Source organism: Plecotus auritus (assembly GCF_963455305.1).
Source record: "Plecotus auritus genome assembly, chromosome: 8".
In the NCBI taxonomy this organism is placed as follows: Eukaryota; Metazoa; Chordata; class Mammalia; order Chiroptera; family Vespertilionidae; genus Plecotus; species Plecotus auritus.
This window is the reverse complement of record NC_137782.1, coordinates 5399692-5421730: the sequence shown is the minus strand read 5'-3', so window position 1 is coordinate 5421730 and position 22039 is coordinate 5399692. Positions and strand designations below refer to the sequence as shown.

At 52.1% G+C, this 22039-nt stretch overlaps 1 protein-coding gene across 1 annotated transcript; it reads right to left on the bottom strand.

Annotated features, from left to right (window-relative positions):
- Nucleotides 1–13900: 13900 nt before the first annotated feature.
- TTR (transthyretin) lies at nt 13901–20625 on the bottom strand. Its single transcript, XM_080683818.1, has 4 exons — nt 20430–20625; nt 19436–19566; nt 17372–17507; nt 13901–14147 (listed from the first exon to the last, which is right to left on the bottom strand). The coding sequence occupies exons 1-4, from the start codon at nt 20493–20495 to the stop codon at nt 14040–14042; spliced, it is 441 nt and encodes a 146-aa protein (XP_080539944.1). The 5' UTR covers nt 20496–20625; the 3' UTR covers nt 13901–14039.
- Between the last annotated feature and the right edge of the window lie 1414 nt (nt 20626–22039).

Here is a 22039-nt window from a genome sequence, read left to right as displayed (position 1 = left end):
CCAGGAGCCCTTCCGGGGGCTTCTCCCCTCACGGCTCGGCTCTGCAGGTCTCACCTTTACTCATGGAGGCTTTGTGTACAGGAGCAACGCATGGAAGCTCCTGAGTGTCTAGGGGAGCTGGCTGAAGAGGCTCTGGTCACCCCCACACTATGGGGAGCCCCCCACACTATGGGGAGCCCCCCACACTATGGGAGCCCTCCACGGCACGTCTAAAGGAGGCGTGCACTCCATGCTCGCGGTGGCCTGCAGGCCGAGGCTGTCCTGTGGGAAGAGGGTGCACACACTGTGGAAGTGCTGCTTCTCGGGGAGAAGGAAGTGGACATAAACATGGCTATTGGCTGCTTTGTCACGGAAGAGTGACTAGCAGGCCAAAGCAGAAACAAATGCAAATGGCGGCCTTGGGGTGGAGGGGGAGGTGTGTAGGGGTGTGTGAGTGGGGAGGGGGGAGGTGTGTAGGGGTGTGTGAGTGGGGAGGGGGGAGGTGTGTAGGGTTGTATGAGGGGGGAGGGGAGAGGGGGAGGTGTGTAGGGGTGTGTGAGTGGGGAGGGGGGAGGTGTGTAGGGTTGTATGAGGGGGGAGGGGAGGGGGAGGTGTGTAGGGGTGTGTGAGTGGGGAGGGGGGAGGTGTGTAGGGTTGTATGAGGGGGGAGGGGGGAGGGGGAGGTGTGTAGGGGTGTGTGGGGGGGGAGGGGGGAAGTGTGTAGGGTTGTATGAGGGGGGAGGGGGAGGTGTGTAGGGGTGTGTGAGGGGGGAGGTGTGTAGGGTTGTATAAGGGGGGAGGGCGGAGGGGGGAGGTGTGTAGGGGGTGTATGAGGGGGGAGATGTGTAGGGGTGTGTGAGGGGGGAGGTGTGTAGGGGTGTGTGAGTGGGGAGGGGGGAGGTGTGTAGGGGTGTGTGAGGGGAGGGGGGAGGTGTGTAGGGGTGTATGAGGGGGGAGGTGTGTAGGGGTGTATGAGTGGGGAGGGGGGAGGTGTGTAGGGGTGTATGAGTGGGGATGGGGGAGGTGTGTAGGGGTGTGTGAGGGGAGGGGGGAGGTGTGTAGGGGTGTATGAGGGGGGAGGTGTGTAGGGGTGTGTGAGTGGGGAGGGGGGAGGTGTGTAGGGGTGTGTGAGTGGGGGGGGCAGTAGTTAGGAACTGGAACTGTGTCAATGTTTCAAATTAAAGTTTTTAAACGAAGCCTAACATTGATTTTAAACAAAATTTCACATCGTTTGGATAAAAGGGAACCCATGTTTAGTGCGTTCGTTCTTCATTCCCTCTTGATGGACTTCTGAAAGGGCAGAGACTCCATTTCTGTGCTAGGCCCTTCCTCCTGTCCCCAGAATAACCTCCCTTCTGAGAAAAACTACAAGAAAGCAGCCAGGCCCAAACTGGGCTATGCCGTAGCATGCTCCTTCACCCATCAGGTGCCAGGGCCAGCCTGGCAGGTTGAACCGGGCTGAGGTAGGGAGGTGGGAATTGAGAAAAGAAAGAAAGACAGGAGAGCGGGATCGGGAGGACTACAGGTCATCGAGAGACTGCAGCAAGTTTATTAACTGCGTAATGCCTTTTGTGCACAGAACACTGAATAGGAGGTCTGTCAAGAGGAATGTATTCTTTGTTCCTCTTAATCTCCAAGGGAGAGACAGAGCAGAAGGACACATTCTCAGTACAGCAAATCTCAGTAAATACAGACTTCTTGGTAAGCTATGAAAGGTTGCTCTCATTCTACTGATAACGGCCATCCAAGCAAGCCCGGGAAAACTGTGTGGGTGGGGGACAGCCTTGCTAGTCCCCTCAGGTGACCTGGGACTGACCAATCGGGGTCAGCCAACTCAGGGGACCCTCCCCCTGCCCCAGACCCCTATAAAACCTTTGTCCTGTTGAAGCTCTCTCTCTCTCTCCACCTCGCCGCTGCGCCGGTGTGTGTGGGACTGAGCTCCAGCTAGCTCGAATAAAGGCTCTTTGCTTTTGCATCGGACTCGGCTCCCTGGTGGTCTTTGGGGATCACAAAATCTGGGCATAACACTTCGGCAAGTGGAAAGGAGACAATCCTGTGTGGGCACTTTCCAGCGGACTCACAGGAAGGTCCCTGACTCCGGGTCTGCGTGTGCTCACTGTGCGTTTTCACCCAGGTGACTGCATTGGTGACGCGGGGAGGTGATGGCCACCTCCCCCTCCTCCCCTCCCCCCCCTCCCCCCCGTGGCAGCCCTGCCCGCGGCCCTTCCCGCACACCCCGGCCTTCCCGGCCACAGGGGTGGGCGGAGAGAGCAGAGTGGGCCCACGAAGCTGGCCTGATTCTCAGCAACCGGGCGGGACCCGGGCTGAGGGGTTCCTTCTGGGGCTGGGGCGGGAGGAGCTAACCGAGGCTCCCTCCCTTAGGGCTCCTGAGCAGAGGCTCTGCCAAGAGAATGAGCGGCCTCACCTGGAGCATCACGCAGCCCAGAGGCAGAGAGAGGCTGTGACTTAGGGTCCTGCCGGCTCTCCAGACCCAGCTCCGGGGGCCCCGCGTGTCCCTGCCCTTCGTGTCCCGGGAGATCCATCCACAGCCTTAAAGGAACCCCTGGCCCTTCCAGTTAGCTGGACTGAGCACGCCTTCTTAAAGCAAAGGGCCCCTAGTTGAGACACTTCATTTCCCTTTTAGAAAGAATTTTGACCTCATTAAAATCAATTTTGATGATGTCGATCAAAGTTACAAACGATAATCAATCATGTTCAAGCATAAAAGTCCTCTGACTGGGGTGAGGTGACTTTGAGGGCAAGAACCATCTCTTTTTCATCTTCAGCAGGCACTCCTTTAAAAATATTTTTAAAATGCTTATTTATTTATTTATTTTTAATTAAAAAACTTCATTGCTGAAAGTAATACACCTTTCCCCCCACTGGCCTCTTCTAGCCCGCCCCTCCCCCTGCTCCAGGCCTTCACAGCCCTGCTATCTGTGTCCGTGGGTGATGCATATATGCAGACAAGTTCTTCGGTTGATCTCTTCCCACCCACCCTCCCTCACCTTCCCTCTGTGGTTCGAAAGTCTCTTCCATGCTTATATGTCTCTGGATCTATTTTGTTCATCAGTTTATTTTGTTCATTAGATCCCACATATGAGTGAGATCATGTGATACTTACCTTTCTGTGATTGGCTTATTTCACTTAGCATAATGCTCTCCATCTCCATCCATGTTGTTGTAAATGGTAAGAGTTCTTTCTTTTTTACCGCAGCGTAGTATTCCATTGTGTAGATGTACCACAGTTTTCTAATCCACTCATCTGCTGATGGGCACTTAGGCTGTTTCCACATCTTAGCTATGGTGAATTGTGCTGCTATGAACATAGGGGTGCATATATCCTTTCTGATTCGTGTTTCTAGTTTCTTGGGATATATTCCTAGCAGTGGGATCACTGGGTCAAATGGGAGTTCCATTTTTAGTTTTTTGAGGAAACTCCATACTGTTCTCCACAGTGGCTGCACCAGTCTGCATTCCCACCAGTCTGCATTCTCCACATCCTCGCCAGCACTTGTCCTTTGTTGATTTGTTGATGATAGCCATTCTGACAGGTGTGAGGTGGTACCGCATTGTCGTTTTGATTTGCATCTCTCGGATGATTTGAGCATGTTTTCATGTGTCTCTGGGCCTTTTCTATGTCCACTTTGGAGAAGTGTTCATTTAGGTCCTTTGCCCATTTTAAATTGGATTGTCTTCCTTTTGTTAAGTTGTATGAGTTCCCTGTATATTTTGGAAATTAACCCCTTATCGGGCATTTTTACTGGGAGTTCAAGTCTTTGTTAAATGAAGCTTTTTCCTTTAACCCTTAGAGTATGGCTTTTGTTATTTTTGTTTTGTTGTTGTTGTTTTTAAATTGCTTTTCTCTGAGACAATGGAGTGCAGACTCTCAGGGGGTCCAGTTTCCGTTAGAGTTGGATTGGAGGAGCTGTGGATATTCTGGAACAATTTCCCAGAGACCGGCCCCCCTCGTCCCTGTGCGGAGGTCCTGGGAGGCTGATTCCGGGGCTGTTCGGGGTCCGGGAACCGTTAAATGCGGGACACTCTCAGCGCTTGGGTTTCGGTGCTGACTGACATTGGAAACACGTGGGGAGCTTGTTAAACTATCACCCCACTTGAGTTACACCTCCAGAGAACTGAGTTCATTGGTGTGGGCTGGGGCCCGGGGATGGGTATTCTTCAAAATATTTCCAACGGACTCTAAAATGCAGCTGAAAAATAAATTTAAAAAATAAAATAAAATGTGGCTAAGACGGAAAACCACAGCAGGAGGTACCGCCCACGCCTTCCATGTGGCCTGCAGCTGGTGCAGCTTCCCGGGACTTTTCAAACAGAGGCAGAGCTTGGTCCAGGCCTGGTTATTTGAGTCCCTGATTCTCAAAGTGTGTGGGGCCAGTGGTAGCAGCATCTCCGGGGAGCGTGGTAAATGCCCATTGTCAGGCCCTGGCCAGGCGCCTGTATCAGAAACTGCGTGCGGCCCAGTGACCTGCCTGCCCGCAGCCCTCCAGCTGACTCTGACGCATACTACAGTCTGGCAGCCGCTGCCTGAGGCCAAAGCAGGCTCCGGTGGAACCTGTGGAGTTGGCCTTGGTCCATGCCTCTTGCCCTCCCCGTGGGCTCATTAATTGTAGTTTCAGTGAAAAAGGTCAAGACGAATAACAGACCATTTAATCAGTTATTCTCACAAGTTTGTTTGTTTTTTTAAAAAAAATTTTGTAGGATAATGTGGTCAGTTCATAAAGAGTTTCACTAGATAAAATATTGCACCTATTACCTGTCCACAATGGACCAAGCACTTTTAAAATATCCCACATAATAAAAGCCTAATATGCTAAGTGTCTGGTCTTCCAGTCGTCTGTTCAACCAATCAAAGCGTAATATGCTAATGATATGCTAAGGCTGCTCAACCGCTCGCTATGACGTGCACTGACCACCAGGGGACAGACAGTTGACCGGTCGACCAGTTGCTATGATGTGCACTGACCACTAGGGGGGCAGATGCTCCAACCAGTAGGTTAGCTTGCTGCTGGGGTCCAGCCGATCAGGACTGAACAAGAAGAGCTGGACATGCCCTGGAGCCCTTCCACAGTCCCTCCCTGTCTGGCCAACATCCCGTGTCCCTCCCCAGCCCTGATCATGCACTGATGGGGTCCCTTGGCCTGGCCTGCACCCTCTCACAATCTGGGATCCCTTGGGGGATGTCGGAGAGCTGGTTTCGGCCTGATCCCACAGGCCAGGCTGAGGGACCCCACTGGTGCACTAATTTGTGCACCAGGCCTCTAGTACTAGTATATATATATATATATATATATATATATATATATATATATATATTAGAGGCCCGTTGCAGGAAGATTTCTGCAATAGGGCTTCCTGCAGCAGTCTGCTTCCCTCCCATCTCCACCGCCCTGCCTGCTTTCCTCCCTTCTCCCCCGCCCCGCTTTCTTCCCTCCCTTCTCCGCAGCCCCACTTGCTTGCTTCTCCACAGCTTCACTCCCTTCTGCAACGCTTGGCTTCCTTCTACGCTGTCTTCAGTCTTCACTCTGCTCCTGGATATGCAAATCAACCGCCAGCTTGGTTGGATTAATTTGCATACTTGCTCCTGATTGGCTGGTGGGCATGGCCGGTGGGCATGGCTTGTGGGTGTAGCAGAATGATGGTTAATTTGCATATTACTCTTTTATTAGATAGGATATATATTTATTGATTTCAGAGAGGAAGGGAGAGGGAGAGAGAGAGAGAAACATCAATGATGAGAGTCATTGATCAGAGGCATGCCCCACACTGGGGATTGAGCCCACAACCTGGGTATGACTTCCTGGTTCGTAGGGTTCAAGGCTCAACCACTGAGTCATGCCGCGGGGCAGGATCAAGCACTTTCTAAGCTCTTTCCCTGTAATACCTCATGATTGGTCCTCACAGCCATCTGAAGGAGTGACAGTAAGGAGCACTTGAGAAGCCACAGGAAAGAGGTTCAATGGCCAAAGAGAAAAAGCTGAATGCTGGGCACTGCTGCCCGTTGCAGACGAAACAGGACATGGGGGTGACTGTGGAGTAAGGAGCAGTAAAGGAAATTTTACAAACCCTAGACATTTACAGGCCGCATAAAACTTGTCTGGAAACAATTTCCTGACTTTAAACTTCCATCTCAAAGAAACTCAACAATTTATTGAAGTTTTTAAGAAATGAACAACAAACATGGGTTGTCCTGCAGACTGCACTTTGAAGGGCTTTTGCTGCTTCTAAGTTGCAAAGAACACGGTGTTGCTTTCAGACTATGCTTTTGTAAGGGAATAAAAGCTGTCCAGTGGCTCATTCGTATGCAACGGAGGACATCACTGAGCAATGTTTAAACAACAATTTTCAGTAGCTGCTTCTCCCTCCCCCCCTTCACCTCCCTCCCCTCTTCCCTCTCTCCTTCTCCTTCTCCCTTCCCCCCTCCCTCTCCCTCCCCTCTCCCCTCTTCTCCTTCTCCTTCTCCTTCTCCCTTCCCTTCTCTCTCTCTCTCCCCTCTCCGCTCTTCTCCTTCTCCTTCTCCCTTCCCTCCTCCCTCTCCCTCCCCTCTTCTCCTTCTCCTTCTCCTTCTCCCTTCCCTCCTCCCTCTCCCTCCCCTCTCCCCTCTTCTCCTTCTCCTTCTCCCTTCCCTTCTCCCTCTCCCTCCCCTCTCCCCTCTTCTCCTTCTCCCTTCCCTTCTCCCTCTCCCTCCCCTCTCCCCTCTTCTCCTTCTCCCTTCCCTCCTCCCTCTCCCTCCCCTCTCCCCGCTTCTCCTTCTCCCTTCCCTCCTCCCTCTCCCTCCCCTCTCCCCTCTTCTCCTTCTCCTTCTCCCTTCCCTTCTCCCTCTCCCTCCCCTCTCCCCTCTTCTCCTTCTCCTTCTCCCTTCCCTTCTCCCTCTCCCTCCCCTCTCCCCTCTTCTCCTTCTCCCTTCCCTCCTCCCTCTCCCTCCCCTCTCCCCTCTTCTCCTTCTCCCTTCCCTCCTCCCTCTCCCTCCCCTCTCCCCTCTTCTCCTTCTCCTTCTCCTTTCCCTCCTCCCTCTCCCTCCCCTCTCCCTCCTTCTCCTTCTCCTTCTCCTTCTCCCTTTCCTTCTCTCTCTCTCTCCCCTCTTCTCCTTCTCCTTCTCCCTTTCCTTCTCTCTCTCCCCCCACTCTCTCTCTCTTCTATGTCTGTCTCCAATGCTAAGATCATTTCCTTGAAAAGAGACCCCATGTCTTGATTCCCTCTTGCGGCTCAGCACCAGGGGCAGAGCGGTGCTCAGCAGTGCGTGTGGAAGAAACCAGTGGGGTGAGCGGCCTGGAGGGACCCTGTGCCCGGAGCTCTGCAAATGTGACTCTCACGTGAGCCTCAGCGGCTCTCCCCAGCCCCGCACTGCGTTTCCCGGGGGGACGGAGAAGCCCTGGGGGTGTGCGTGACCCCACAGGATGCTGTGACTCTTCAGGAGGCTCCACATGGTATCCCACCGTGAAAGAGAAGCTTGGGGCTCCCTCTGGGTGAGCCGCTATAGAGCCCCGAGCACCCCCCCACTAAACCCCGTGGCAGAGGGGAGGCCACTGGCTTACGAGCATGCGGAGAGCTCGGGGGAGAGCATTTCCCTGGCCACTCGCCACGCGGTGTGAGAAGCAGGAATGGAGAGGATGCTGGCAACGTGGCTGCACTGTTCGTTACAGAGCTTTCCTGGACTGACTGTGTGTTTTCCCCTAGAAACCCCAGGCAAGAAGGGCCTTGACTGCTGGCAAAGCCCCAACTTCCCAGGGGGCCCCCCACTCCCTGGGTAGGACCTGGACCCCAGCAGTGCCCGCCCAGGTAGGGCTCGCACCCCGTGCTGCTGCTCTGGGCGGGGGGGTGGGTGGGTGGGGGGCTGGGACAGCGGAGGGTCTCAGCCTTTCAAAGCCCCCCAGGAGGCTTGGTGGTCATGCTGAATGATGGGGCTCCTTTGTTCTTGGGGCCCTGGCAGAAGGCCATTTTAAATAGACGCTATTTTTAAACATCCTCGGTGACTCAGGTCTTGAAATCAGCTCCAGGGCCCAGAAGCTGGCACTTAACATGGGGACGTTATTCCCGGGAGCTGGCGGCCCCCCTGCTTCCCAGCCACTGGCCCGCTTCCTGTCTGCTGGGGGCCCGGTGCCATGGCCCACGCTCTGTGTGAGGGAACACCTCCCAGTAAACCCAGGGGCTTGAAGGGCTCAGATGAGAACCCCCCGCCTGCTCAGAGCCTCCATCCTCCATCCGTTGAGAAAGCACTGATGGAGCCCTACTGTGTGCTAGACGCTGCCTTCCAGATGCTCGGAAGTTTATTCCAACGTATCCATCCCCAAGAGCACCTTCCGAGGGGAGGCTGCGGAGTAAGTGCATTCAGCGCCCCCGAGTCTTCATCATGCCAGCCTCGAGGGCTCTCCCTGAGCCACCCTCATCTCCACATCGAGTCTTAGACCCAGCCGCACAGCCTCTGGCCTCTGGGGAGTGACATCCGAGGAGCGACAGCGGGTGGGGGACTGCTGAGTAGGGAAGCCCCCCATCTCAAGTGGTTATTTGAGCAGCCTGCCTGTCACCCTCTCTCCTCGCTGCTGACAGTGGCTCCGGAACAGACCTCCTGCGTCTGCGTTGATTGCCAGGGATGAATGACCATCTGCCTTGGCTTTAAATCAGGCGTCCTCACACTACGGCCCGCGGGCCACATGCGGCCCGCCGAGGACATATATCCGGCCCGCCGGGTGCCGCTGCCTGTCCTGCTTAGCAGCCGACTCGTCCCGGGCCCGCAGTGCGCACAGGAATTTGTTCATAGGTTTTTTTTTAAAACTATAGTCCGGCCCTCCCACGGTGTGAGGGACAGTGAACTGGCCCCCTGTTTAAAAAGTTTGAGGACCCCTGCTTAAATGACCTGGGCAGTTCTAAGCCACAGAGTATGGAGAGCCAGGGAAATGGAATTGATTCTAAGCTTATTTCCATGTCGAAAGGCAGTAAGCAGTAATGGTGCTGTGGGAGGGGGTGTTCTCTGAAGTGTGAGGTAACAGGAAGGAATAGGCTGTGAAACTGAGAATTTGACCCGGCTGGTGTGGTCAGTGGTTGAACACCGACCTATGAACCAGGAGGTCATGGTTCGATTCCAGGTCAGGGCACATGCCCGGGTTGCAAGCTTGATCCCTGGTTGGGGAAGGGGGTGTGGCGTGCAGGAGGCATCTCTCTCATCATTGATGTTTCTATCTCTCTCACCCTCTTCCTTCCTCTCTGGAATCAATAAAAATACATTAAAAACAAAAACTGAGGGTTTGGGTGAGAAATAAAAATCCCTAGGAAGGGCTACCTCTGTGGACAGAATACAATTTAAGGCATAAATGCTCCAGATTTCATTATTTGACAGGTGTATCCAAATACCAGGAAGAATTTTAGGATTAGTGAGTTGTGTGTTCTGTCCATCTGTGTATACGCAATGCCAGCTTCCAAGGCATGAGGTTGAAAACTGGTTTGATTTTATGTCATTTACACCTCAATAAAGCTGGGGGGAGTGTTAATGCCTAAAAAGACCATCACAGCAACCCCTAGACCTGGGGTTTGACCGTGGGTACCATGGCCTACCCACGCTGAAGCAGCACTATCATCACAGCTCTTCTCTATTTATCCCTCCACCGCAGGGTGACACTTTAGCCACTCTTCTTCCTGAGGTCCCTGGGAAATGGATAAAACGCGATGAAGATCCCTCTAGCTGTGGGGAAGGAAGTGATGCGTCTGTTTCTGATTCGTGTGAAAGGCCTTGCATGGGCTTAATGAACGTATTTATCTTCCGGGCAGAGAGAGTAGGGCTGACTGGAGGCCACCAGGGCCGCTCGTGTTCTCGGCAGGATTTCCTGATTAGCATCCATCACTGATGCGAGGCTTTAGGGAGCAGGTCCTCACTGTCCGGATTCACCGGGAGCCCACACACTCCGGTGACAAATCCCGTTATCCTCTGTCTCTCCGGCTTTCCAGCGCTTTCTGCGTGGCTTTGAGCAAATACTTCACTTTCTGTATCGCAGCTCTCTTATCACCCCAAAGCCTCCCAAACCCAACATGCCCAACCGCTGGCCCATTTCCTGTCTGTTGGGGGTGGTTTGATTCTACAACCTGAACCTAAGTACCCATCCCAAATTCTCTGCCCCCCCCCCCCGCCCCGCCCGCCACGCCCATGATTTTTCAACTTTCAGCTTCTTACAACCTAGTTCCTACCCTCTGTTTTGCAATCACACTAACCTCCACCAAGGTATGTTGGCTGATGTAGTTTTCTACAGCTTAACTATTCCTCCATCGGTCACATCTACTTTTCAAGTACAACTTGTGATAGCTGTAAGATTACAAGCCTATATAGTAAAGAGCTGGTATGCTAATTAGACCGAACAGCAGGACGACCATCCGGACGACCGTCTGGAAGGTTGCCGGGGCTGTGAGGGCTGCGAGGGGCTGCGAGGGCTGAGCCCCTTGCACAAACTTCACGCACCAGGCCTCTAGTATTAAATAAAGAACCCTCCTGTAGAATATGGCTAACTGATGTGGACATGTCATCTGGATGGTCATTCTGCTGTTCGGTCTAATTAGCATACCAGCTCTTTATTATATAGGCTTGTAATCTTACAGAAATTACAAATTGTACTTGAAAAGTAGATGTGACGGATGGAGGAATAGTTAAGCTGTAGAAAACTACATCAGCCAAGATACCTTGGTGGAGGTTCAATTGGCCAATAAACATAAGACAGTATCTTCAGCATTGCTAAGTAAAAAGAAAAGGAATATAAATAAATATTAAATGTGAATTTGACATTCAGAATGGCAAGAGATGTCAATGAAGACACACCCAGGATTAAATGCTGAAGACTCCCATAGGAGGGTTATTGTTTCCCAGGACTGCAAGTACCACAAGTGAGGTGGCTTAAAATAACAGCAATTTATTGTCTTGCTGTTCTGGAAATTAGAAGTTCAAAACCAAGGTGTCAGCAGAGCCGCACTCCTTCTGAAACTTGCAGGGGGGCGTCCTTCTGTCCATCTTGATGTTGTTGGCTCACTGCTGCGTCCTCTGCCTCTCTGATCGCGGGGCCTTCTCCCGAGGTGTCTGTGTCTGCCCTTCCCCCTTTGAGGACCCAGTCATATGGGAGGAGAGCCCCCCTGCATGACCTCATGTTCACCAACTACATCCGCTAAGACACTTTCCAAATAATGTCATAATCACAGGTATGGGGTGTTGGGATTTCAACAGATCTTTTTCGGGGTCACGACTCAACCCGTAATAGTGGCCACGAAAGGGCATAAGCCAGGATACTAACACATAACAGCAAAGGAGAAAAGGAGAAAAGGACCGTTTCAGTGGCAGCAGCCTGGACAGAGAACAGCACCTTTCATTTGATGCCCGATGCTGCTGCCCAGCTTGCAGAGGGCGGCTGAGAGGCCGGAAGGAGGGAGAGGCCGAGCATTAAACTGGGACTCAAGGGGAGCTGATTTCAATGGACAACAATTATGTGTGCTGACAGGAAGTGGAGGCTGGGAAGTTAAATTCAATTCTGACGCATGTGTAAATGAAAGTTTCATGTTTTCAAACTGCTTGGGTAATAAAATTCCATAGCTACTTAACAGCAGCCACATGGAAAAGTAGCATTGTATAAGCAGGCAGGTCAGAGACCAATATAATCACGGTAGGTATTAGATTAAATCTTAGGAAATTGCTATTATCTGATCATTTAATTAAAAAAAAATGGCCACTGGACGTGCACTCTCTCAATCTACGTGGAAGAAGGGCCTGCTAGCCTCACGCAACGGAATCAGAGGCACTGATTTCACTCCCTCTGTTTGAAAGCTCGGTTAAAGAGTCCAAACCCACATCCCACTCTTTTGAAATGTCTTACTCTCTCCACAGCTGGCTGGAGCACAACAAGCCTTTAGATGTGAACTTGGAGGAAAAGGGAAAATTGTTCTGTTTATGGCCTAAACCTGGGGCCTGCGGCACCCTGGCTGGAGAGGAGGCACGAGACGGGATGGGGGATGAGCACGGACAAGGTTCCCATCCAGGGATCCATGTTGCAGCTCTCACAGGGGCAGGAAAAGCCCCCCTCTGTGTGCGCCCCCCCCTCCAGTGGTGGAGATGCTGTGGACCAACACAGATCAGGGGCAGGAAAAGCCCCCCTCTGCACGCCCCCTCCTCCGGTGGTGGAGATGCTGTGGACCAACACAGATCAGGGGCAGGAAAAGCCCCCCTCTGTGCGCCCCCTCCTCCGGTGGTGGAGATGCTGTGGACCAACACAGATCAGTGCTTTTTCCCAGGATGTGGGGCTGTTCTGAGAAGTGACTCCCAGCCAGGGAGGGACCACATGGCTCAGCGCATCTGAAACCAGACCCTGTAACTATTTCTGGCGAGTGAAATGTCACCGGGAGTCACGTGTGGCGCTTCAGCAAGAGGGGCTAATGCCGTACACTGTCCTCTTCCTTCCAGTCTGCGGACTAGGGGACTTTAGATTTGAATTTGGAGGAAAACGGAAAGATGGTTTTGTTTATGAACATTGAGGCCTAAGCCTGGGGTCCGACCCGAGTTTTCCTGCCGCATCCTGGCTAGAGATTGTGCACCAGTTCAAATCCCTTTAAGCCACACAGTAAACCGAACGGGGCCTGAGTCACCCCTGGAGGAAAGCCACTCCGAGAGCCACAGACCAAGCACGTCAGCTGGGACCGGCCTGCGTGAGAAGTGAACTTGGTGTTTGTTGAGCCACAGCGATACGGGGCTGTTCCCGCAGCATCACCCCGCCCACCCTAACCCCCCCTACACGTCAGTATTCTGAATCCCTGTCTGTCGCCTTGGCTTACCACCGTGTTCCCGGGGCCTTGCCTTCCAATCTGTTCTCTCTCCCTGGAGCACCTCCGTGCTTTTCGACCTGAAAAACCGCCAGCATTCAGGGGAAGTGACATTTATTCTGCGTCCGACTTCTTCATGCCGTTTGCTGTTCCCTCTCCTACCCCTGCTGTGCCTTGCGCCAGACTCTGCCAGATCCTGTTGGCACAGTTACCTTCGCAAAAGAATGGGGGCTCTTTCAAAGCAAGCATTCGATCGGACTCCCTCTGTGCAGAGCCTAAATAGGCCTCTATGGTCACCTGTCAGTACACGGAGCTGGATGTGCCCGAGTGGAGGGGGTGGAGAGGGCTCTCTGAGCATCCCTCAGTGCCGGGGAGGGGGTGCAGCTGGTCTGAATGGACCAGAGGGCTCTCTGAGCATCCCTCAGTGCCGGGGAGGGGGTGCAGTTGGTCTGAATGGACCAGAGGGCTCCCTCACCGCTGGTCTGTCCGGGTGGGGGCTGAGCTATTGCTGAACCCAGGACCCACTGGAAGGAAAAGCACTGAGTGAAAAGCAGGCCCTGAGGATGTGTCTTTTGCTGCTCACCTGAGGCGGAAGGACAGCACGGCCCGCTCATTTTCCCAGTGTGTGTTTCCGATGGCTGCTGACCATGCTGTGTGTGTGTGTGCTTAGCTTGAAAGACAATAAACTGATGAACAAAATAGATCCAGAGACGTGGAATCATGGAACAGACTGTGGAACCTCAGAGGGAAGATGGGGAGGGTGAGTGGGTGGGAAGAGATCAGCCAAAGACCTTGTCTGCAGATATGCATGACCCATGGGCACAGACAGAAGGGTGGTGAGGGCCTGGGGGGGGGGGGTAGGTTAGAGGAGGTCAATGTGGGGGAGGGGACTATGTAATCCTTTCACAATAAAGATTAAAAAAACAACAGGAAAGGAAAGAAAGGAAGGAAAGAAGGAAAGAAAGGAAGAAAGAGAAAGGAAGACAGACAGACAGTGGAAATGTAGGTATCCCGCAGAGTTCGGCCAGAGACTTTTGGGGCTCCTTTGCTTCTCTGTACAACCTGGAAGATGGTTTCAGAGTGCCGTGGGAAATAAAAATGCAAGTGCCACGGGAAGGAGAAGTGCTTTAATAAGAACGTTTATTGTCTCGGCCTGGGTTCCTAACGGCTTGTGAAGTGAGGGCGCTGCTCGGTGAAAACGGGACGGGGCCGGACACGGGAAGCCCGGCTCCTCTCCCTGCGGGCGGCCTGGGCGGGGGGCCTCACTCCCGGGGGGTGCCGACCAGGGCGGTGGTGGAGTAGGAGTAGGGGCTCAGCAGCGCCGCGATCGTGTACCGCCGCGGGCCCGAGTCATTGGCCGCGAACACCACCTGCGGGAGAGAACAGCACCGGGTGTCCAGCAGCCCCGCACCTCACCGCCCCGCACCTCACCGCCCCGCCCCGGCAGGACCGAGGCCGGAGCCCAGGCCCCAGAAGGAGGACTTCACGCATGACTTCCTTCCTGGGACAAAAGGCCAGCGTCCACCTACGTCCACCCGCTCCTCCTCGGGCCTGCGCAGCCCTCGCAACAGGTCTTCGCAGCTGCCTGGCTGATCAGCTGTTTTCTATGCAAATTCACGCCGGAAGTCACGTGGCCCTGCCTGCCCGAGGGAATCCCAGAATGCCTAGCGGCTTTCTCAGGATGCCTAGCGGCTGTCCCAGGATGCCTAGCGGCTGTCTCAGGATGCCTAGCGGCTGTCCCAGGATGCCTAGCGGCTTTCTCTGGATGCCTAGTGGCTGTCCCAGGAGGCCTAGCGGCTGTCCCAGGAGGCCTAGCGGCTCTCCCCGCCGGGTTTTGGGAAGACGAGGGGAGAGAATGCAGAAACTGGCCCGAGGCCCGGAGGACGGGCCGCCCCTCCCCCGCAGACTCGCGAGACCTGGGCTGTCGGGGCTGGAAGGGGGCCTTCTCAGCTCACAGGTAAGCGCCCCGGCTCTGAATCGGGGTGCTCGCTGCAAGGGCACACGCGACGGGTCCGGACTAGCAGTTAAGGCTCCTGGGTCCCAGCCCGAGGCTTTTCTCCCGTTAGTCCTGGGCATGCTCTCCCGGAACCCCGTGTGTGTTTTCTCTAAGTCACAAGCAATGGCACGGGGTGGGGGTGGGGGGGGGGTAAAAGCAACGTGGGGTTCTGTCTGCGCCCCAGCGGCGGGGGAAGGTCACGCTGGAACTCGGAGGGCGCGGGGGGCGCTGGTTGAGGCTTAATACCGGGGCAGGTGGCCCATCAAGCTAGTCACGTGCTGCGGGCACTCCTGGTCGGGCGTCGGGACCTGGCTGCCGGGGCAGTTCGGGGCCTGGACTGAGGCGAATGGGGAGAATTTGGGTTCAGGAGGCAGAGGACAGAGAGGAGGTGTTTAATTTATTTTGTGTACAGGCCCTGGATTGAGCCTTGGACACACCCTGGAAAAGTACGTTTTGTTCCAAATGCGGAGAAAGAGAATCTTGATTACTTGGGGACAGGAGAAAAAGAGATCTGATTGAATCACATCAAAACCAAAAATAGCACCAGGGAAAGAGGGGGTGAGAGTCCCTTAAGACTCTCTCTGAAGGAGAAAGGACAGTCCCTGAAGGCCAAGTTTCTGGAATCAAATTAGAAAAACTTCTTTTTTTTTTGTTGGGGGGGGGGGCTGTTTGCACATCAATTTTTATTTTTTATTAAAAAAAACCCTTTATTGTTGAAAGTATTACAGATGTCCCCCCCTCATCCCCCCATTGATCCCTTCTAGCCCACATCCTTGGCTCCCTACCCCCCATCCCAGGTAGGAAAACATCTTCTCTCTTAGAGTGACATTGGCCTCCATTCCCATTTAATTCTTTCTAAAAATTATAAAGGGCATAATTTGTGCTCAGAATTCCATGAAATGAAGAGGACAGATAGCTCTGAAGGACATTCCTAACTTTCCCTGTCTAAGAAGGCCACCTGGGGTTGGCCAAGGAGAGGTGACGGTGCTGAAGGACAGCGGCGTTCCGGGACCTTATCAGAAGGAGCTGGCGGGAAAGGAACTCCCCGCTGGCCCACCGAAGCGGGGCTCATGCGTGACTTCTCTCTCTCTCTCTCTCTCCTTCCCCATATCCATTCAGGATCCAAGGGGCTCATGGTCCTGCCTAACGCATTCCAAGGGCAGAGATGTGTTTTCTCATTTGCATCTCAAGCACCTAGCAGAGTGCTCAACACATACGTTTTTATTTTTAAGTGTTTGTTGAATGAAGACTAAAAGGGTGAAGCGTGGTCTAATGACTAGAAGCAACATCCTGAGTAGCACAGAACCATGGAACCATCAGGCTGAGATCTAGGGCAGACAAGGGTTGCAGGGAGGCGGATCCGGTGCTCCAGGGTAGGGCCGGAGACTAGGGACACGTGTCTGTGGTGGGCACCATCTAAACCTGCATCTCACGGTGACCAGTCTCCGGGGCTTGCTGCCTGGCTGAGAAGTAGCCAGAGACAGGCTTCTTGGCAGATGGGGTTATCTTTCTCACTCGTGGGCCCCGGGAGTTAAACAAGCCCCTAGTTTCCCTGGCAACACTGTCTACTAAAAGAACCGTTGTATGTCTTTGGAAAGTCTCATCCATGACTAAGCCAGAGAGAATGGTTCCCTTTCATGCCGAGCTAATTTTGGTGCATTAGTTGATCTTTAACTCTGAGCACCATGTGTGGATTCTATTTCCACGGCCGCCATCTGTTTTAAATGACTTAAGGAATTACAGTCGAGGGGGAGGCAGAGAGATGGGCCCATGGTAACTCTGAGGTTCCTAGTACCGCATAAGTAGAGGAATAGAGTGTGCACCAGGGGTTACAAATGTGGCATTCTTCTTATTATTATTATTAGCTTGTCTTCTCATAGGAAGAAAGCCGAGGCACACTTGAGTCTAAATTCAGCATGGGCCCTGTGGGCAAATATTACTGTTTCTCCCCTTACCAGCCCTGTGACCTTTGATAAGTTAATTAACTTCCCTGAGCCTTCTTTTCTTCATCCGTACAATGGGCATAAAAATGGGACTGACTCCAGTGGATGGTTTATGAAGATTAAATAGGTTAAATACAGAAAATACAGCAGTGTCTGGCCTGTGATAGATGCTCGATAAATGTTTTCTATTGTGTTGCCATTATTATTTCGAATTCGTTGTTTCTATGTGCATTGCCCCAAAATACTTATTCAAACCTCTGAGTTCCAGATGTGTTTTGGAGTGAAGAATGTTCCAGATTTTAGAGAGGTAAAATAATACCTCTATCTTTTGTTATATAACAGCCTAAGTGGCCTGGAGGGCTGCCTAATCATTCAACATATTAATATTTCTTCAGCAAATAAACAAGTATTCATATTCGGTAGAATGAATGAAGACTATAAAGAGCATTGCGTACGTTCAGGTCATGTCACTAAGTGAGTTTTCACCTAACTCATTGAGAAAGCTTCCTTTTCAGGGCTTGTGGATTTCTGACTGTAGAAATGAGAAAGGGAATCTGGAAATGTCAGTGCCACTTGTATGGTATGCACTTCCAGGGATTAGCAACAACAACCACGAAATCAAAATCAAAAGCAACTCCCGTGTCTGTACACTCACCTCTGCGTATTCGTGGAACGGGGAGATGCCCAGCTCCTTCCAGTAGGCTTTGGTGTCCAATTCCACCTTGTAGATCCCTTCCACAAACTTCTCAGTGGTTGTGAGCCCATGGAGCTCTCCAAAGTCACTGGTTTTCCTAAAGGGCAAAGGTCCAGGCTAAGTTAGGCTGTAAAGGCAAGGTGACACCACACACACTCACACACACACACTCACACACACACACACTCACACACACATACACACTCATACACACACACACTCACACACACATACACACACTCACACACACACTCACACTCACACACACACACATACACACACATACTCACACACACTCACTCACACACTCACACACACACACACACTCACACACACACTCACACTCTCACACACACACACTCACACACACACACTCACACACACACTCACACTCACTCTCACACACACACACTCACACTCATATACACACTCACACACACAGGAGCAGTCTGTGTATGTGAATATCTATTTTCTCAACCAGGCAGGATAGAGAAAATTCTACTGTCTGAAATTCACTGATAGGAAATTTGTCAGAAATGTTTCTGAAAGCTCATCATAAGTGTTTTCCTCTTAGGAAAACAAGATAGAAGTATAATGTTTCACCCCTGGAAGTGGCCCTAAGTCACTCTGACTCCCATTCCCCATGATACCAGGGTCTCATTCGTGATGTGGGAGTCTTTAGAGGTGGTATCATTTGTACACATAGTTGAACCCCAGAATACAATGAGAAACCTGTATCTGACTCTTCCATCGTTTATATATTTAATCTCTTCGGTAACTCTTTGCCAATAATAAATACTAGGCAACTCCTTTTAACTTTTTAAAAAATTGGGCAACTTCTATTTCCATACAAGTTCCAGTTCAATAGCTGTTGTTGAAATCGCTGTCCATCATTCTGCAAAAACTAAGACAGGTAAATTGGAAGGTATCTTTATTGCCTCTGACCTTTGCCCTCCCACCGTTCTTTTTTCCAGGAAGTAAATCTTTCAATATCCTTTTTTGTCTTGTCATAAAAAAAAAAGATTCACACGGACATCTGAATATCCATTCTATCTCTTGCTTAGAATACTCTCTTAACTGCTTTCCACATCATGCTTGGCATTCTTTATGAATGTAAATGAATTAAGAAATAAAAACTCAATTGGAACCACACCAAAGAAAACGGCCTTGCCAGTGATGGGTGAAGACTCAGAATGTGGTCCTTGGATTCAGTTAAAACGCACAGAAACCTGCCTCCCTGGAGACACTTAGCAGGATTGCTTTCTTAGAGGGTCCTTTCTTTCAACTAGTTGATGTAAGTTCAGGAATACACACTTGAAAAAAAGGCTTGCCAGTGGAGGCGGAAAAACTCCCTGACCATGTGAAGCGGTCATGAAGGTCATTTTGCCCCTGGCCTGTGGCTGGGCTTTGCATGATGCGTCTCTCTCCTGGCCCCTTTCTCACGGAGCCGGACAGCCTCCAGCCTTAAGGAGCAGGCGCCCCACAAGCTTTGCTAGCGGAGGCCCTGGGTTCTGGGTGATCCAGTAAGGCCTGGTCACCCTGGCCCTCAGTTCCTTTCTTCAGTAATAAACAAACACAAATTGTATGTCTTCCCTGCTATTCCAGGACAAGGACTCAGCTGGAGTGTTATGTCCGGTCACCAAGGAAACCCCTGAAGTTCCATGTGCACTTTCGCACGTGTGTGTGTGTGTGTGTGTGTGTGTGTGTGTGTATCTTCCTGGCATGGAGCCCCTAGTTTTCATCACCATCTTAAAATGGCCTGTGACCCTAAGGGGGGTGAACACTGCTGGGTGGAGCAGGTGGTGGCTCCGCCCCACCGTCAGCCCTAAGTGCTGCTCAGGCTCCTGCTCACTCCCAGCTACGCGTAGCCAGGGAGGACATCCTTCTCGGGGCCCCCTGACCTCTGCCGAATTGTCAGTCTATTTGTAGATTCTTAAGCGAATGATGCGAGCCCCCCTCTCCAACACGTGGCAGGCGAATGGGAAGCTAAACCAAAGCCCGCGTCTGGGCGTGTGGGCCGCTTACCCCTCGGCGAAGGGCTCCCAGGCCCCGTCGGCAGCCTTCTTGAACACCTTCACAGCCACGTTGACAGCAGGGCTGCCTCGGACAGCATCCAGGACCTTGACCATCAGGGGACACTTGGACTCGCCAGTGCCCTGGGCATGGAGGGGACAGAGAAGTCAGCAGAACTGGCAGGAATGAGAGGGCGTGTTCCTCCCGGTGTTGGGAATCTGGGAGGCGGGTGGTGCATGCTGGGGCCATTCCAGCAGCACACGTGTGAGTTGGTGAGCTTCCCCGACTCCGTGTAACATGGACGGGATTGTTTCCAAAGCAAGGACGGTGTCTGCCGCCAGACACGCTGCAGTTAGGTGGGGGCGTGCGTAATGCATTTTAGGGGCGCACGCAGGCCCCTGAGCACAGGTGCTTTGTTAAGCTTTGTCATTTGAGGGGAATTACTGGACAGATGTTAGGTGCCATCGAGCCACGTCGTTTTCCCTGAGAGCATTTTAGCCAGCTGCTGCTGCAGTAAATCCCTCTTACCAGTTGCAGATTCATGTCCAGCTACCTCACAATTGGGTAGGATTAGCTCATTCTTCTACAGGGCTACATATCTGACTAGAACGCAGTCTCCAAGCCTTTCACAGATTAACCAATAAATACTGCATTTAGATTAGCTCAAGGGAAAGAAAACACTTGATAAGAGGATGTGTTTCTAAAAATTCAATATTAATAGCTTCATGAATACCCTGTCTTTCTTCCTACCGTCTACCTGGGGAAACTGAGGCACCAGGCATGGCAACCCCAATGCACCAGAGCTGTAGAGGAGAGCACCCAGAACCCAAGCCCCCGTTCAGTGAGCTCTGCAGAGCGTCATCCTTTTTGAAGTTGGAATCAATAATGTTCAAAAATAGATTCCGGTGCCCTGGTCCTAGAACAAAAGCCGGATGGCGAAGCTGGAGGCAGTGGCTTCTACATCTAGTGCACATGGGAAATGCACGCAAGGGACTCAGACACTCACCGCAGGCCCGGCCTTCGCCACCACCAGTCCCGCCAGGCAGAGGAGCAGGAGACGGAGGGCAGCCATCCCGGCAAGAACCACGGGCCTCTGTGCCTGTCACTGCGAGCCTGCGGCTTTTATACTCACTCCCCCCAGGCCAGGCCCCCGATCCCTGCCCACCTGACCCCAAAGCTGCTGACTCTGATTATTGACTTAGTCAACAAAGGGAGAATAAGTAACCCACTCAAATATGAACCTTGTCTAGAGAGATTAGGGCGTCGGAACTTAACTATGAAATATTCTTAACGGCTCATCTGACCAGCTGGGCGCCCAAAAACAAAACAGAACAACACACAAATATTCTGCTCCCTCCTTGGCGGAGTGAAGTAACATTCTTGGGATATTTTCCCTCCTTTACCTATTTCTATGCATGTTTTCCATTTTCTGCACATTTTCTCTTTGATTTTCGATGATAGATGCAAGTTGTAATAATTACTTTCACACCGAGTGACATTTGCTGCACAGGCGCAGCTATAGTGCATTAGAAAACATCACAGCACTTGGTGTATGTCCACGAGTCTGCAAGAAAAGTCCTTGGCAGCGCTTACGTTTTTAAACGTCTATGTTTTAGCAAAATTAAGTTATTTGGAAGTTTTTTTTACTCAGCAATTTCTCCACAGTCTTGTTCTTCCCGGACAAGGCTCATGCCAGCCCAAAGAATAATGCCACACTCCACACTGGCACCGAGGGGCCCGCAATACAGAGGCCACACATTCTTTCCTGCGTCCCTGCATCGCACGTGCGGAAACCCGGCTACCCAGTGGGCTCCTGTCAGCGTCCAGAGTTCCTGCAGGAAGGACAGGCGACCGTGAGAAGTGAAGCCTCAGCTGACGGGCTCTCTTCCTCGTGGCCAAGTGAGAAGTCCAAGAAGTGGAAGACTTTATGGTGCACCCGTCAAGTACTGACTCTTGTGTGTATGTATGTGGATCTGCATACACACATGTGGCTTTGTCCATGGGTTAAGACAGGTTTTGGCCCGGCCAGCGTGGCTCAGTGGTTGAGCGTGGACTTAGGAACCAGGAGGTCACGGTTCGATTTGGTCAGGGCACAGGCCCGGGTTGCAGGCTCCATCCCCAGTGAGGGGTGTGCAGGAGGCAGCAGATCAATGATTCTCTCTCATCATTGATGTTTCTATCTCTCTCTCCCTCTCCTTTCCTCTCTGAAAGCAATAAAAATATTTTTGAAAAGGCAGGTTCTTACCTTACAGAGACAAATAGGTAGAAGACATAGAGGATAGACAACAGTTTTGGACAAACACATGGTAAGGGTGGATCCGGGTTGGTGCACTGAGAATTCAGGAACATTCCTCCAGCCGACAGAGCCACATCGGAATAAACTCCACAAGAGACCAGGAAGGAAGGGGGTGGTGGAGGGAACAGGAAGGTGTCAGGGGTATGGAAATGTGCAGGAGAAGACGAGGGGAGAGCGGTGGATCACAGGATGGCAACAGGGAGCAAGCTCAGTTCTGAGCGTGGCCAGGACTAGAACCTTCCTGCCTGGGAGTCTGGGAAGCACCAGGAAGATTCTGAAGGTGGAGTTAGAGGACTTGAGTTATCTGCTTCCCAGTTCTG